The sequence below is a fragment of the Mobula hypostoma genome, chromosome 21 (assembly GCF_963921235.1).
Source record: "Mobula hypostoma chromosome 21, sMobHyp1.1, whole genome shotgun sequence".
Classification (NCBI taxonomy): Eukaryota; Metazoa; Chordata; class Chondrichthyes; order Myliobatiformes; family Myliobatidae; genus Mobula; species Mobula hypostoma.
The window spans coordinates 40,122,343-40,138,953 of record NC_086117.1 but is presented as its reverse complement, the minus strand read 5'-3'; the positions used below and the strand labels follow the sequence as shown (position 1 = coordinate 40,138,953).

Genomic DNA, 16,611 nt, shown 5'->3' with positions numbered 1-16,611 from the left:
GCTGCCTTTCGGTTTTAATTCACATCCAGATCTCAGAGATGAGAACAAACGTCTCTTTGGTCAGGGCCTCACAACCATCAAAAAAATCTGCGGTATGTTCTTGCAGTGAACATATCCAAGGTCATGTTGCTACCTTCCTCAGCTAATTAGATTTTAAGTATTATTAATTTGGAACATATGTAAATGGATTAATATGATGGCAACTTCATATGTTAATGATATTAATATTCTGTATTTAGAAGTGGACTAAAAAAGATTTTTATCACAGGACACCAACCCTTATTTTTTTCAGCTACTGATCAGGTCATGGATTTGTACATCATAGACTTTGGACACTCCGCCCTGACCATATAAAAATTACATTAATCTTACACTAATTCAATGATCTCAGATTCTATACTCATCCATACACAAGGGGAAATTTACAACAGCTAAATAATCTGCCAACTCACACTTCTCAGGGATGTAGGAAGAAACAAGAGCAACTAGTGAAAAATCAATCAGTCACAGGAACAATGTGCAAATTCCACACACAGCACCACAGATTAGCACTGAATGCAGATAACTGGAAATGTGAGGCAGTGACATTATTTTCACCACGGTGTAAATGCCAGAATTTGCAGGTTTAACAGAAAAGGAAGCTGATTTCAAGCGAGCATGACAGAAGTACGGGGCTATTTGTTATATAATGGCTATATTAGGTTTAAACAAAAGCAATTTGTTTAATCTAATTTACATAATTTCCTCCATAAGGTCTCCACAAGCCTGTATTCAATTCTCATTATTAGTAAATCTCATCATTCAGAATAGAAACAATTGCAGATAATCACTTGCTAAGTACTTTAAGACAATAAGACATAGAAGAAGAATTAGGCCATTCAGTCCATCAAGTCTGCTCCACCATTTCGTCATGGCTGATTTATTATCCCTCTGAACTCCATTCTTCTGCCTTCTCCCAGTAATCTTTGAGGCCCTGGTTAATCAAGAACCTATCAACCTCCACCTTAAGTGTCAAAACATCATGACATTTCAGAACAATAAAACGATTATACAACTCTAGTCTATTAAGAATGTAATTTTATTTCATATATATTGATAATAAAAGTACTAATTTTGAGGTATGTTTAAAATAATCCTTATTCATGAAACCAGCCATATAAATTGTCATATATTTTTGACTGAGGAAGACTATTAAAATTAGTGCAAATGGTACAAAACCTTTCTGTCCAGTTTGTGTGCATCCTAACCGTGTAATGTCTTCTCCAGTTGAAGTACTTCTCATAGCGAGTCCTGTTTTGCCAGAGTTCCTTTAGGAAGCTGGCCAACTTCTCTTCAGAGGGAAAATCATTCACATGAATGAAGGAGTCTGGAGGAATAAACTTCTCGTAGTTGGCTCGTGGAGGACCAAGAACCACGGGAACGGACCCAGCCATGAAAGAATTTCTCCAGAGTTTCTCTGTGATGTAATCCTTGTGTATGGAATTTTCAAAAGCAAGGTAAAAGGCATATTTTGATATTGTTGGCAATAGAAGTGTCTTGGGCAGATATTTTTTGACTGACTTTCCATAGATGTTGATTTGCATGTACTTGGATAGATTCAAATGCACTTTTGCCCTCCAACTTTTTCTGTGGTAGTTGCTAATAACCCACGTGGCGAGAAAAGATTTCTCAGGAATAGAAACATCAGTGTGTCGGCTTCTTTTCATCAGATGTCCATAAGGGATGAAGATGTCAGAATCCCTCTTGTAGGTCATAGTCCAGTTGAAGAGACCATTTAGATGATGGATCCCTTTTGTGTTGGATGGAGATTCCAGAGAGACCCAGAGCCACTTTTGGTTGCGAGGCCTCTTCTCACGTGGTAGATTGGAGATGTTGTTTTGGAGCTCCCTGTGGTGGAATGCCACAACATTTGCACGGTCAAACATCGACTTGTTGCACGTAAGGATGCAGTTCTCAATAGCGTACAAATCCCGGCAAACATTTACTTCCGTGATGGAGTTGTTCAGGAACGGCCAGTTCCATACCAGCACAACCACGGGATCGTCGCTGGGACTTGTTGCTGGCTTGATTATTGGCCTGAAATTGTTTGGGAAGAGCGTGACAACTGCAGCCATGAGTGCAAGCACCATGAACAACCTGCACTTCTGTATTAAACGGAAGAGAAAAGCCATAGGCTGGATTGCCAACGACTGAAGCGAAGTAGCGACTGAAACTTTGTGTATAAGTTTGTACAGACATCAGCAGAGCACGTCTACTTGAGAGCTGTTTCTGTAGGAAAACAGAGAGACAGTGGTTAATATGTTGTGCCCTACACGTCCTTTGAACATACCAAGTATTTATCAACATTTTAAATTGGAAGAGGAAACAGCTGCGTAAAACCATTTCACCCGCAGTTCAAGGTGGCAAGAAAAATTAACAAATCACATTGCAGCTTTTTTGCTTTGTTTGTTTGAAGCTGTGCCACTTTGGGGCATAAACAATTGAATAGCAGAGAAAAAGTAGCCAGCTTCTAAAATGACTGTACAGTTTTGCTTTGAAACACGGACATTAGTGAAGAATAACGCTGGCCCTCTCATTACATTTGAACCTACAAACATTTGAAATCTGAGAATAAATAAACCATTCATCCCCTTAAGCCAGGTCCTCCTCTAATAAAATCATGACTGTATTGTACCATTAAGTCAGTTTTTCTCTCTCCACAGATGCTGCCTGATCTTTTGGGTATTTCTAGTACCCCCTTTTGTTTCAGATGGACTACATCCCAGAGTTCTGAATGAAGTTGCTGTAGAGATAGCAGATGTATTGGTTAGGATCTTTCAAGAGTCACTTGACTCTGGCATGGTTCTGGAGGACTGGGAAACTGCAAGTGTCACTCCACTCTTTATGAAGGGAAGAAGGCAAAATAAAGGAAGTTACAAGCCAGTTAGCCTAACTTCAGTGGTTGGGAAAGTGTTGGAGACTATTATTAAGAATGAGGTTTTGGGGTACTTGGAGACTAATGATAAAATAAGTCAAAGTCAGCATGGTTTCTGTGAAGGGAAACTTTACCTGACAAATCTGTTAGAGTTCTTCAAGGAAGTAAAAAGCAGTGTGGACAAATGAGAGGCAGTGGATGTCATTTACTTTGATTTTCAGAAGGCATTTGATATGGTGCTCCACATGAAGCTGCTTAACAAGATAGAATCCCATGACATCACAGGAAAGATACTGACATGGATAGAGGAATGGCTGACAGGCAAGAGACAGCGAGTGGGAATAAAGGAAGCCTTTTCTGGTTGGCTGCCAGTGTCTAACTGTGTTCCTCAGGGATCAGTATTGGGACTGATTCTTTTCACATTGTTTTTCAATGATTTAGATAATGGAATTGATGGCTTTGTGGCAAAGTTTGCAGTTTGCAGATGAAACAAAGGTGGGTAGAAGGGTAGGTAGTGCTGAGGAAGCAATGCAATTGCAGACGGATTTAGAAAAATGGGAAGAATGGGCAAAAAAGGAGGCAGATGGAATACAGTATTGGGAAATGTATGATAATGCATTTTGGTAAAAGAAACAAAAGTGCAGACTATTACCTAAATGGGGAGAAAATTCAAACTTCAGAGGTGCAAAGAGACTTAGCTGTCCTCATGCAAGACTCCCAGAAGGTTAATGTACAGGTTGAGTCCGTGGTAAAGAAGGCAAATGCAATCCTGGCATTCATTTCAAGGGGAGCAGAATATAAAAGCAAGGAGATAATGCTGAGGCTTTATAAGACACTAGTCAGGCTGCACTTGGAGTATTGTCAACAGTTTTGGGTTCCATATCTCAGAAAGGATATTTTGTCATTGAACAGAGTCCAGAGGAGCTTCACAGGGATGATTCTGGGAATGAAGGGGTTAACATATGAGGAGTGCTTGGCAGCTTTGGGCTTGTACTCTCTGGAATTGAGAAGAATGTGGGGGGATCTCATTGAAGCCAAATGTTGAAAAGATTACATAACGTGGATGTGGAGAGGATGTTTCCTATGGTGGAGGTGCCCAAAACTAGAGGGAACAGTCTCAAAATTGAGGGGTGACCCTTTAGAACAGAGGTAAGGAGGAATTTTTTTAGTCAGAGAGTAGTGAATCTGTCTGCCGCAGACAGCTGTGGAGGCCAAGACCATGGGTATATTTAAAGTGAAAATTGATAGTTTCCTGATTGGTCAGGGCATCAAAGGTTATGACGAGAAGGCAGGTGTATGGGGTTGAGTGAGATCCGGGATTAGCCATGATGGAATGGCAGAGCAGACTCGATGGGCTGAATGGCCTAATTCTGATCCTATGTCTTATGGTCTAAGATGCTGGAAGTTGGAGTAACAAACAAACTGCTGGAGGAACTCAGTGGGCCAAGCAGCATCTGTGAGGGGGAAGAGAATTGTCAATGTTTTTTAGTCAAAACTCTGTATCAGGACTATGAACGAAGAGGCAAGATGGCTGTACAAAGAGTGGAAGCGCAGTAGTGAGACCAAAGTCTGAGGGGGTCGGAGGACTTAGGAGCGATGTAAGATGACAGGCAGGCAGTGCCAGGTAGAGGAAGGAAATAGAGATGGAATTGGGATACGGTGGCACATGAATTTTAGATGGAAGCGGACAAAGAAAGAAAACGTATATAGAGAGGCATGTGGAGCGAAGTGGTAGGAGGGAGTATGAACGCTGGAGTCAGCTGCTGAAGAGAGATTAGCAGGAACAGAAAGACTACCTCTTTGTCAGTGTACCCTACTGAGGTAGGAACTTGCAAGTTACCACGTAAAACTATCACAAGTGTGACAAACGCAGTGTGGAGCAACACCATTCATCTTTCTGCCCCAGTTGCTAGTCTCGCTTGTCTCCCTTTGACTTTACCATATATGTAAAACAGCTGAAACTTCAGACTTCTGAAGACTGGCAGGGTCTGTATTGCTTTCTTTGAACTCGCTCTCGAGTGGCATCGTGTCTGCAGTGGGAGATCTGACTCATTGAACAGAATCTTAAGAGACAATATCTCTCCTTGCCATTGAGCAGAGGTTTAAAGGAGGGGATCCTCGTGCTGAAATGAGCTGTCGAGAAGCGGAATGAAATTTGCGTTGAAGGTTGACCAGAAGCTAGCGCTTTGGCTTTGAAGGGCAGTTAAAGGAGCACAGTGATCTGAGTGCAGACTGCATGGGGCTGCACTGGTAGAGCTACTGACTCAGAGTACAAGAGACTGGGTTCTATCCTGACCTCAGATGTTGTCTGTGGGACAGCGTGGTTCCTCCAAGTGCTGCAGTTCCCCCACACCCAAAAAAAACAACATGAGGACTGTAGGTTAATTAGCCATGTTAATAGCCTTTAGTGTGTAGGTAAGTTTAGAACATGGGCAGAACTGGAGTTGATAGGGTTATGGATAATTGATGGTTGGCATGGGCAGTTGTCCAAATGGTCTGTTTTTGTGCTGTACCTCTCTATATTTCAAAGTTGCTGGTTCTGTCAAGCAGTCTCTGAATTGCAAAACTCTTAGTCCTACGGATGAGGTTTGAGATTATTCACTGATGCCAACACTGAAAGCATTAACCTGACTCAAAGCCCCTGCTAACTGAGCATCTGAGGAACCTCTGGTACTGCTGGGCTAATGGGAGCATTATGGTGAGTTGCTATTTTCTGCTCTGGAAAAAGCACACGACTTAACTTGTCACTTCATAAGTCATCTGCAAAGCCTCAAGCCTCTGTTGACCGGGATAAACCGTTGGCTAGACATTAGATTACAGTTAAATTGGAACTACTAGGTGTTTGCAGCTTGGTTAACCCACATGAGGTGATGCCAGTGCAACCTAGTCAATTTGACCATGAGCTGCAAGCAAACGTTTGTGCAAAGTTCTGTATGTGCAATACCATCTTAAAGGCTGAAATGTGTAGGTCCCAGTAATATTTCCTCATTCCTGTGCCAGTGAAAGTCAGGGTAACAGGATGCTCCCCTCTACATTGCAACATGGTTTGATGTACCTCTTACAGTTATTTCTCACACCAGCAGGTTCAGGAACAGGCACTGTTACACCTCAGCCATCAGGCTCCTGATCCCGAGTGGGTAACTTCACTCACTCCAATACTGAACTGATTCCACAACTTATGGACTCACTTTCAAGGGTTCTACGACACAACGTTCTCAATACTTATTTATTATTTAATTATTTTTGACCTTTTGCATTTGCACAATTTATTGCCTTTGTTAGGTTTGCACATTGACTGTTTGTCCGTTTTGTGTGCGGTTTATTTATTTACTGAGATATAGTACCTTCCGGCCTGTCAAGCCATGACACTCAGCAATCCCCCAATTTAATCCAAGCCTTAATTCCCCAGCAATGCAAGAATTCATCTAATTGTGCTTTCAATATATTTCATGAGTAGCCTCTACTGCTTCGCTAGGTGGAGAATTCCATGGATTCACTGGGATGGAGATGGAAATCACCTCATCTCCATCTGAAATCTCTTGTCCAAATCTTGAGGCTATGTCCCCCTAGTTCTGGTCTCAGGACAATTTACAATGACCGATTACTTTATACTTTATACTTTATACTTTATTGTTGCCAAACAATTGATACTAGAACGTACAATCATCACAGCAATATTTGATTCTGCACTTCCCGCTCCCTGGATTACAAATCGATAATTAATATTAAAAATTTAAATTATGAATCATAAATAGAAAATAGAAAAATGGGAAGTAAAGTAGTGCAAAAAAACCAAGAGGCAGGTCCAGATATTTGGAGGGTACGGCCCAGATCCGGGTCAGGATCCGTTTAGCAGTCTTATCACAGTTGGAAAGAAGCTGTTCCCAAATCTGGCCATACAAGTCTTCAAGCTCCTGAGCCTCCTCCCGGAGGGAAGAGGGATGAAAAGTGTACTTACCAACCGGCATTCTTTGGACTGTGGGTAAAAACCAGAGCACCAGGCAGAACGGGAAGAACATGCAAACGCCTGACAGGCAGCGGCGGGAATTGACTTCCAGTCACCTGTACTGTAAAGTGTTGTGCTAACCGCTACTTTTTCCATTGACCCTGTTGCGTTTCTTTGTATTTACTGTGAATGCCCACTAGAAAATGAACCTCAAGGTTGTATATTATGATATATATGTACTTTGATAATAACTTTGAACTCAGCTGCACTTCGAATTGAAATGGGTGAAAGCGAGGTAGCACAGGGGAAGGTTTGGCTGTTCCATTTCTCTGGTACACCTCACTATATTCTGGTGGACGAGACAGAACGGAGGGGAGAAGTGAGACCAGAACTAGGGGGACATAGCCTCAAGATCTGGACAAGAGACTTCGGATGGAGATGAGGTGAAACTACTTTTCCCAGTGAATCCATGGAATTCTCCACCTAGCGAAGTAGTAGAGGCTACTCATAAAATATATTGAAAGCACAATTAGATAAATTCTTGCATTGCTGGGGAATTAGGGGCTATGGGGAGAAGGTATGTAAGTAGAATGAGTCCATGGCCAGATCAGCCATGATCTTATTGAATGGTGGAACAGGTCCAATGGGCCAGATGGCTGACTCCTGTTCTTATTTCTTTCGTTCTTATGTCCTCCGTGTCTATCCCACCTGGGATGCCAGGAAGATACTCAGAAATGGGATGGAGGAAATGTTGGAATTGGCATCATGAACTATTTTCAGGAGTGAGTCACCTCATACACCGGAGCGGTGCTACAGCCAGGGAACAAAAGGCAACGGGAAGTGTTGCTGGATTTCACACTGCAATGAATGTGATCTGCTGCAACTCTCCCACCTCACACAAACCTTACAGAGACCACACTGTGGCCCCTGTTGTACCATCTACCCACAAATCTTCCTCAATGCTCATGCCTTTACAGCAATGTTCATACCCACAAATACTTCTCTCTCTCTCTCTCTCTCTCTCACACACACACACACACACTCACTAAGCCACTGAGACACAAAAGATTACTGCAGATGCTGGAAATCTTAAACAACACCTACAAAAAACATTGGAGGAACTCAACAGGTCAGGCAGTGCCTATGAAGGGAATTGAACACTCAACACTTCAGGCTGAGACCCTTCATCAGGACTGGAAAGGAAGTTGGCAGAGGCCAGGATAAAAAGGTGGGGGGAAGGGGAGGGTGGAGGGGGGGAATGGAAGATTGAAAGCAGCGAGCTGGCTCCTGGCTGTGTGCCCAGAGACCCGAGTTCTTTGGGCGTAGAGCTCGGAAGAAGCGATGCAGCAGACTTTTAACACCATAAATCAGTGAGTTGCTTTGTTATGTCTCCCCTCTCGCTGAGAAACGGGGCCACCTTTTTTTTCCTTATTAGGGAGAGAGAGAGCCTGTGGTATGTCGAATACCGGGTGAACGAATAGTCTATGGGGTACTGCAAGTCTGTGTCTTTATTGATGCTTTGTTGCACACTTGAGTGCTCGGTGAGGGCTGCGAATGCATTTTTGCTGGTCGGGGGGGTCGTTGCTTTGCTGCTGCTTATGCATGGGAGGGCGAGCTGGGGGGGCTTTGGGGTTCTAACATTTAACTGTCTTTCATTCTTTGGGGCGCTCCTCTGTTTTCGTGGATATTTGCGAAGAGGAAGAATTTCAGGATGTATATTGTGATACATTTTTCTGACATTAAACGTACCTTTGAAACCTATTGAAACAAGCTGGCAGGTGAGAGGGAAGGTAGGTGGTGGAGGAGTGAGAGGGAGGTGAAAGAGAATGATGTGAGAAGTTAGGAGATGACAGGTGGGCTGCAGAAGAAGGAATCCGATAGCAGAGGACAGTGAACCATGGAATAGAAGGAAGGAGGTGGGATATCTGGTCTCAGCGATGTAGAGGATGCCACACCGGGAGCACCATATGCAATAAACGACCCAACGCACTCACAGCTAGCCTTGAACATCAAATGTCATTAGCCTCCATGGATGCCTGACCTGCCGAGTTCTTTCAGCATTTTGTGTGTGTTGCTGACCCATGAGCGTTGGACACTCAGACATGCAGAGAATATCTCACTCTCACACACGCACAAACTTACTGTCTCTCACACACTCGCTCACCCAGACACACTCACGCGCACATTTTTGTGCATGCACGTTCATGTGCTAGTGCGTGCACGCGCGCGCACGCACACACACACACACACACACACACACACACACACACACACGCACAAGCCGAGTTTGCTTACAACGAGTATCTGTTCAGTGAAGTGAATTCCAATTACAAAGACATTTTAGGTCAGAGTGCTGTGTCCATTCCAGTAACACAACCAAAATGCTGGAGGAAAGTTCATTGTCCACAGCTTCCACCATCTTCAACAGGATCCTACTACCAAACACATCCTTAACCAACACCTCCCCCCCAACCCTACTCCCTGTTTTCCACAGGGATCACTCCCTCCATGATTCCCTTATCTGTTTGTCCATCCTAGCACCCTTGCAAGCTGAAGAAGTGTTGCACCTGCCCATTCACCTCTTCCCTCTCTTCCATTCAGGGCTCCAAACAGTCCTTCCAGATGAGCCAACACTTCACCTGTGAATTTGTTGTGCTTGTCTACCCTATGCACTGCTGCCAATGTGGCTTCCTCTACATTGGTGAGACCCGGCATAGATTGGGTGACCACTCTGTTGAGCACCTTCATTCTGTCCACAAAAATCAGGATTTCCAGATGGCCAATCATCTTAATTCCAAACCCGTTCCCATTCTGACATGTCATGAGGCCACTCTCAAGTTGGAGGAGCAACACCTCATGTCATATTCCCTCTGGGTCGCTGCCAATCTGATGGCATAAACATCAATTTCTCCAGCTTCCAATAATTTTCCCTCCTCCTCCTCTCCTCTACTTCCATTATCCACTCTGGCTGCCCTCTTACCTCTTCTCCTCACCTGCCTATCATCTCTCCCTGGTGCCCCTTCTCCTCCCCTTTCTCCCATGGTCCACTCTCCTCCCCTATCAGATTCCCTCTTCGCCAGCCTTTTACGTTTTCCACCTATCACCTCCTAGCTTCTCACTTCATACCTCCTCTCCCACCCTCCTGGCTTCACCTATCACCTTCCAGCTTGTACTCCATCCGCTCTCCCCACCCACCCCCCATTTTTCTGTTTTCTTCCCATTTCCTTTCTGGTCCCGATGAAGAGTCTCGGCTTGAAGCATCGACTCTTTATTCATTTCCATAGATACTGCCTGACCCGGTCCCAGCATAACCTGAGGTCTGAAAAGCAATCTATCGCTGTGGGCCGAAGTGTTAGCCTGGATTTCCAGCATCTGCAGTAAAGTGAAGAAGAACCCTTCCAATTACAGAGACCATTCACAGACAAAGGTCAGAACCTTTGCTAAATTGGAAGATCAGGTATGCAAACATTCACTGAACATTAACCAAGGTACATTTCCTTACAATGATAGATGGCTTTTCACGCCTCAGTTTCTGCTGGTCACTCAGACTAACCGTTCAGAGCTGTGTACTCACAATGGCCGTGCATTTCCTTTTCTCCCCTATCACTTCAGAGTCAAGAGATATCACTCGTTTGTCACCTCCACTGTGCAGAGAAAATGGAGGAAGAGGAGGAGGGATCATACTGTCTTCTAATGTTCGTGTTAACAGCTCATAATGCTCAACAGACCCAATTAGAGGGAAATAGTTCATGTGCGGAGACACAAATGGAATGCCAGGTTAGTTAGGCCAGAAGGATATGGATGCTGGTGGGCCAACTTTCTGGAGAGGGAGATGCACATGAGCACTACCAGGGTTTTGGGGGAGCCAACAAGCGACGCCTGCAGCAGGTGATGTCAAAATGCAACGTCTGGCCTGCCAGGCAGCGTGCAATAGTTGATGTGGAGGTCCACCTGCTCTCTCGTTCAGGACTTCAGGCGCCAAGAGTCCATCATTCTGCCCTGGATGTGGTAAGCATCTCAGTGCGTGGACTTCCACAAGGCAGTTGTAGATCAAATAGGCACAGGCAAAGTATCTAAAACCTTTAAGTCTTGGTGTCACCTAAGGTTGCTTCAAGTGGAGTCCTGTTGGGGGGGGCGTCACGTGATGACGTGGGATTGAGACGTGTAAATCCAGCTCTCCCGTAAAAAATCAGCAAAGTACCGTTTAAACAAAGTAAAGTTAATAAATACTTTCCGAAAACTACTTATAAACTTCGTAAGACTACTCTACGATATGCCTCGTAAACCGCAACAGAAGAAGTCTGTTGTTGTGAAGTCGCCGCAAGATGGGAAGAAAAATGGGCCTACTGCAGCAATGAAGCCTCAGATTCAGGTTGGATCTCCTTCAGAGGAGACGCATTTTATCTCTGGCGTAGAAGAATGGGGAGCAATGGCGGCGGTAGCGGTCTCTCGGAAGAAGGTGCTGGAATTGCGCATGCGCAAAGAAGTACGCATGCGCAAATCGACACAACTTAAACTACAAGAACAGACGGCCACTGCAACTGAAAGTAAATCAGAGTCAGAATTGGATATCGCAGAGAATACAGATGAAGAAGAGGAGGAAGAACTGGAAGAGACTGGAAGTAAAGGAGACGACGGAGACATGAGAGAGGCTTTATTGCGCTTAACGGCTGAACTAAGAAAATTAAGAACAGAGCTTAGAGACGTGAAGATGTGCTATGATAAAGCTATGAAAAAACAGGATAAAATGGATAAGAAACTTCAGAAGATGGAAAGAACAATGGAGCATATTAACGATAGAGTAGAAAAAACAGAAAATAATGAGCTTGGCTGGAACACGGAAAGAAATCGACTCTTGGAGAAACTGGACGTGTTGGAAAATTTTAGTAGACATAATAACATTACAATTGTTGGTCTTAAAGAAGGTATAGAGGGAGATAATCCAATAGAATTTTTTCAAAGATGGATCCCGAGGAAGACCGATCAATTGAAATTGAGCGGGTATATAGAGCTCTAAGACCAAAACCACAAGATGACCAATATCCACAATCAATTTTAATAAAATTCTTAAGATTTCAAGACAAAGAAGGAATTCTACAGGTTGCTGCCCAAGCTGCCAAGAAGAGAAAAGGGCCACAAATGATAGAAGGGAAGAAAATTTTTTTCTACCCTGACATAAGTTATGAACTTTTGAAAAGAAGGAAGAAGTTTAATCCAGTGAAAAAAGCCCTATGGGATCACGGTTATCAATTTATATTGTGTTATCCTGCAACCTTGAAGATTTTTTTGCCTGGTGGAGAAAAAAGATTTTTTGACGATTACCGGAAAGTGGAGGAGTTTGTGCGAGATTCTTTAAATATTCACCAGATACAAGAACAAACTTAAGGGAGAGAGATGGATGGATTGAAGATGAAGACTGGATCAAGGATTAGGCCTGCTGAATTTTTAGGTGGATGAATATATAAATATATTATTAATTATATGAGGGAGGGGAAGAAAGGTTAAAATTTGAGGAATATTAGCTGGGAATAATAACATTAATTTTTTTTTCTATATATATATAATTTTTTGTTACGAGGGAGCTGGAAGAAACACTATCCAATCGCTACGTTATTCATGTGCGCAAACATGGCAATAGCCACAACCCGCACAATGGAGGTGGGTAGTGTTGTGTATCTTTCATTCACAACATTAGTGGGGGGGTATTTTGTCTTTTCTTTTTTTGTATCTTATCTATCTTTTTTTTCTTTTTGCCTGGATGATTGGGAGGGAAACACATAGCAACATGGTGAAGTTCAAAGAGATTCCCCAGGGAACTATGAGAGTTGAGAAGTTAAGTAATGTTTTAGATTTTAAGAGATAACTATGTAACATTTTTGAATATTTGGAGCCCTTATTTATAGCTCCGATGATGAAGATCTTGGTTCCTTGAGGGAAAGTAACAAATATATATAAAATTTATTTTTATCCCATGGAGCATGTGCAAACCTTCTAATATTCAGGTGGTTCCTTTTTTTTCTTTTTATCTTTTCTTTTTAGATAGGAGTATATATTGGGGGGGGAGGGTTAAGGGGAGGGGGGAGGGTAGATACTTTTTTTTCTCTTGTATCATTTTGAAAACTCAATAAAAATTATATATAAAAAAAGTGGAGTCCTGTTTAATGTTGCTTGGAAATAGATTAATCCTGAAAGATTAGAAATCTTAAAACCAGAAGCATATTGGGAAACATATTATTCCCACGTGGGAGTTAATAATCTGTGCTTGTGCGGTTCTGATGTTTTGACAGCAGTTGTATGATTTGTACTGCAGCAGGTACACAACCTGTTGTACTTCAGTCTTCGGAGACTTTGGTTGGCACTGAGAAACTTGGAAGCCCTATCTTTTTCCCAGGATGTCTACTTCTCAGTCATTGTTCACTGTCGTCTCTCAGTCGTAGCCCACGGCTTGCTACCTCAGACTTCAGCTTATCAGCACAAAATGTTACCATTATTAGCTGGCCGCTCCAGAGCTAGAGTTGTTCATAGACATTTAAAGTGATCTGTTACTGTCCAGCCAGCCAGCTAAAATGAAGTAATATGCTCCTGATCTGGCTGTGGCTACTGTGGGAACTGTCCTGGTGCACTAGGACCAAACAAGTCCACTAGGACAGTTGTCACAAAGGTGAATTTTTTTTTATCACCAATGTAGTGTTAGAAATTTTCTTTTGTCCTTAGTCTTTTGACTATTTCATTTACTAAAATCTTTTGCTTATATTCTCCAGCTTTAATAGTTTTGGGATTAGGGAATCTTTTAAAATTAGACATTGCATACTGTCTTTTATTGCTCACTTGAAAGCAGACACGCCGTAGATGTTTATCCTTTGGGCGTCAAACTCAGTAGCATCTGACATTACTTTTCAATGAGGAGGTATAACTTTGCACGGATAAAGTAGGTTATGCCCTACCATTGCCAGTTGCTCGAGTTGTAGTTTTCTTAGTCTATGCAACCTTTTCCTGGCCCATATTGTAACAATGGAAATGCTAGAGCATGGCCTTGCATTGAAATCTGATGATGCATTTTGGGAAAATTATATATAGTCAATGAAAATAGACCAGTAGATCAGGCAACAGATCGGGCAACATCTGTGGAATGAGAAACAATTAGTGTTTCAGGTTGTAGACCTTTGGTAAGGAAAGACAAGAAGCCTGATATTATCATAAAACCAACCAACAAGGTGGTGCCGTTGTGGTCTGATGAACTGATTTCTGCTTTGCAAAAACAAAACCTCAGCTGTCAACACACATCCGTATGCCTCCTAATGGGCCATGATCCCACTATCACAGATGAGTCCATTGTCTCCCAGGCCCATCTCATTTCCTTGGGAGATTTTCCCGCTGCAGCTTCAAGCCCCAGCTCATCACTGTCTGCTTCATAGTCATAGTCATAGTCATACTTTATTGATCCTGGGGGAAATCGGTTTTCGTTACAGTTGCACCATAAATAATAAATAGTAATAAAACCATAAATAGTTAAATAGTAATATGTAAATTATGCCAGTAAATTATGAAATAAGTCCAGGACCAGCCTATTGGCTCAGGGTGTCTGACCCTCCAAGGGAGGAGTTGTAAAGTTTGATGGCCACAGGCAGGAATGACTTCCTATGACGCTCAGTACTGCATCTCGGAGGAATGAGTCTCTGGCTGAATGTACTCCTGTGCCCACCCAGTACATTATGTAGTAGATGGGAGATATTGACCAAGATGGTATACAACTTAGACAGCATCCTCTTTTCAGACACCACCGTCAGAGAGTCCAGTTCCATCCCCACAACATCACTGGCCTTACGAATGAGTTTGTTGATTCTGTTGGTGTCTGCTACCCTCAGCCTGCTGCACCAGCACACAACAGCAAACATGATAGCACTGGCCACCACAGACTCGTAGAACATCCTCAGTATCGTCCGGCAGATGTTAAAGGACCTCAGTCTCCTCAGGAAATAGAGACGGCTCTGACCCTTCTTGTAGACAGCCTCAGTGTTCTTTGACCAGTCCAGTTTATTGTCAATTCGTATCCCCAGGTATTTGTAATCCTCCACCATGTCCACACTGACCCCCTGGATGGAAACAGGGGTCACCAGTACCTTAGCTCTCCTCAGGTCTACCACCAGCTCCTTAGTCTTTTTCACATTAAGCTGCAGATTATTCTGCTCACACCATGTGACAAAGTTTCCTACCGTAGCCCTGTACTCAGCCTCATCTCCTTTGCTGATGCATCCAACTATGGCAGAGTCATCCGAAAACTTCCGAAGATGACAAGACTCTGTGCAGTAGTTGAAGTTCAACCACCTGTCCAAGATCTCCAGGCAGGACTCTCTATGTAGACCCATTGTTTCAACCTGTCTTCCCCTAATGAAACTATTTCCTCCAGGAGCGAATACATCAGTTGCATGGAACCTTCCCTTTCCTTTCTGGATATGTCTTTGTCTCATAGACTGCACTGTCTCATTCCATGCCACTCTTACTGAAAAAGAGGTAAAATCAAAAATAATCCCACACCCTATTCAGTTCACCTACTGAATCAGGACTTTCAGTGTCGGAGACTATAGGCTGAGCTATTACTGGGGTGAAGAAAGTCAAACAGAATCAAGACAGGAACAGGATAGATAAATACAGCATAGAAGCAGGTTGTTTAGCCTACAAAAACAGCACTGATTATCAAACACTCATTTACACTAACCTAAATTCAAGGTTATTGTCAAAGGCATAGATACAAAGGAATAATTGGCATGAAAATGGGCCATAAAAATTCAACACATCCCATTATCTTTCATTTTCCCATCACATTCTCCTCCACATTTGCACAACTTCTGTGATTATTCAGGTAGAATCAACGATTATTGCCTACAGATTACGTTACTGGCAGTGCAGAACAAACATGACTTGAATGACCTCTTTCCGTTTCTATGCCACCAAAGGCTCAGTATTTGCAAAAGAAAAAAAAACCGAGCCACTTCACCCCCCCGAACAACTTCCTCTTTTACTATGACTTCACTGTTTGAAGGCTGCTTCCCTACCAGCCTTTAAACCTCACTCAGTATGCCGCTACCTGGAAACAAGGGATGGAAAATTAGCCACAGTCCCTCTCCCCTCACCCAGTCAGGGGGTGCGTGACTTCCAACAAGATAGGGCTGTCAATACACTGGGCCCAGAGTATCTGCAGTGTATTCTTAATCTATGGATATCTTTACTGTGGAGAAATATAAGTTACAAATTGTGAAGTATAAAACTGATGTACTCAGAAACCTACACCTAGCATTAGTCATTTCCATCTGGAGATTGAAGTACATTTTTGTTTTTAAGCATTATGTAGTTAAATATTGATTTCTCAGAAATCGAGCAGTCATGGCTTGTTTTGTATAATTTGATAAACTAGACCAGACATTAGTTGCAACCTTCCTTTGAAAGCATGGTGGGGAAATGGGACAGTGTTGTGCTGGGTGGGGGGAAGGTACCAGACAACATGGTCCTCCCACAACGCTGACCTTGGAGTTAGTCATGGAGCCACAGAGAGGCGCAGCGCAGAAGCAAGCTCCTTTGGCCCAGCGAGCCCATATTGATTGTCAAGCCCCGTGTTACGAGACGCTTCTGTGACGGGGTCCTGAATTACCCCTATGAACTGTGCTTTTGAAAAGAGAGAGAGTTATTTAACACCGACATCTTGTTTTTAAAAGAGAGAGAGAGAGACGAAGACTGCTCACAGTTTGTTTATACT

At 43.0% G+C, this 16,611-nt stretch overlaps 1 protein-coding gene across 1 annotated transcript in view; it reads right to left on the bottom strand.

Annotated features, from left to right (window-relative positions):
- The window catches only part of fut7 (fucosyltransferase 7), a 114,804-nt gene that overhangs the window by 65,041 nt on the left and 33,152 nt on the right, over positions 1-16,611 (bottom strand). The window contains exon 3 of the mRNA XM_063074171.1: positions 1,248-2,268. Coding sequence (XP_062930241.1) covers positions 1,248-2,171 — 924 coding nt within the window. The 5' untranslated portion in view covers positions 2,172-2,268. The remainder of the gene's footprint in view (positions 1-1,247; positions 2,269-16,611) is intronic.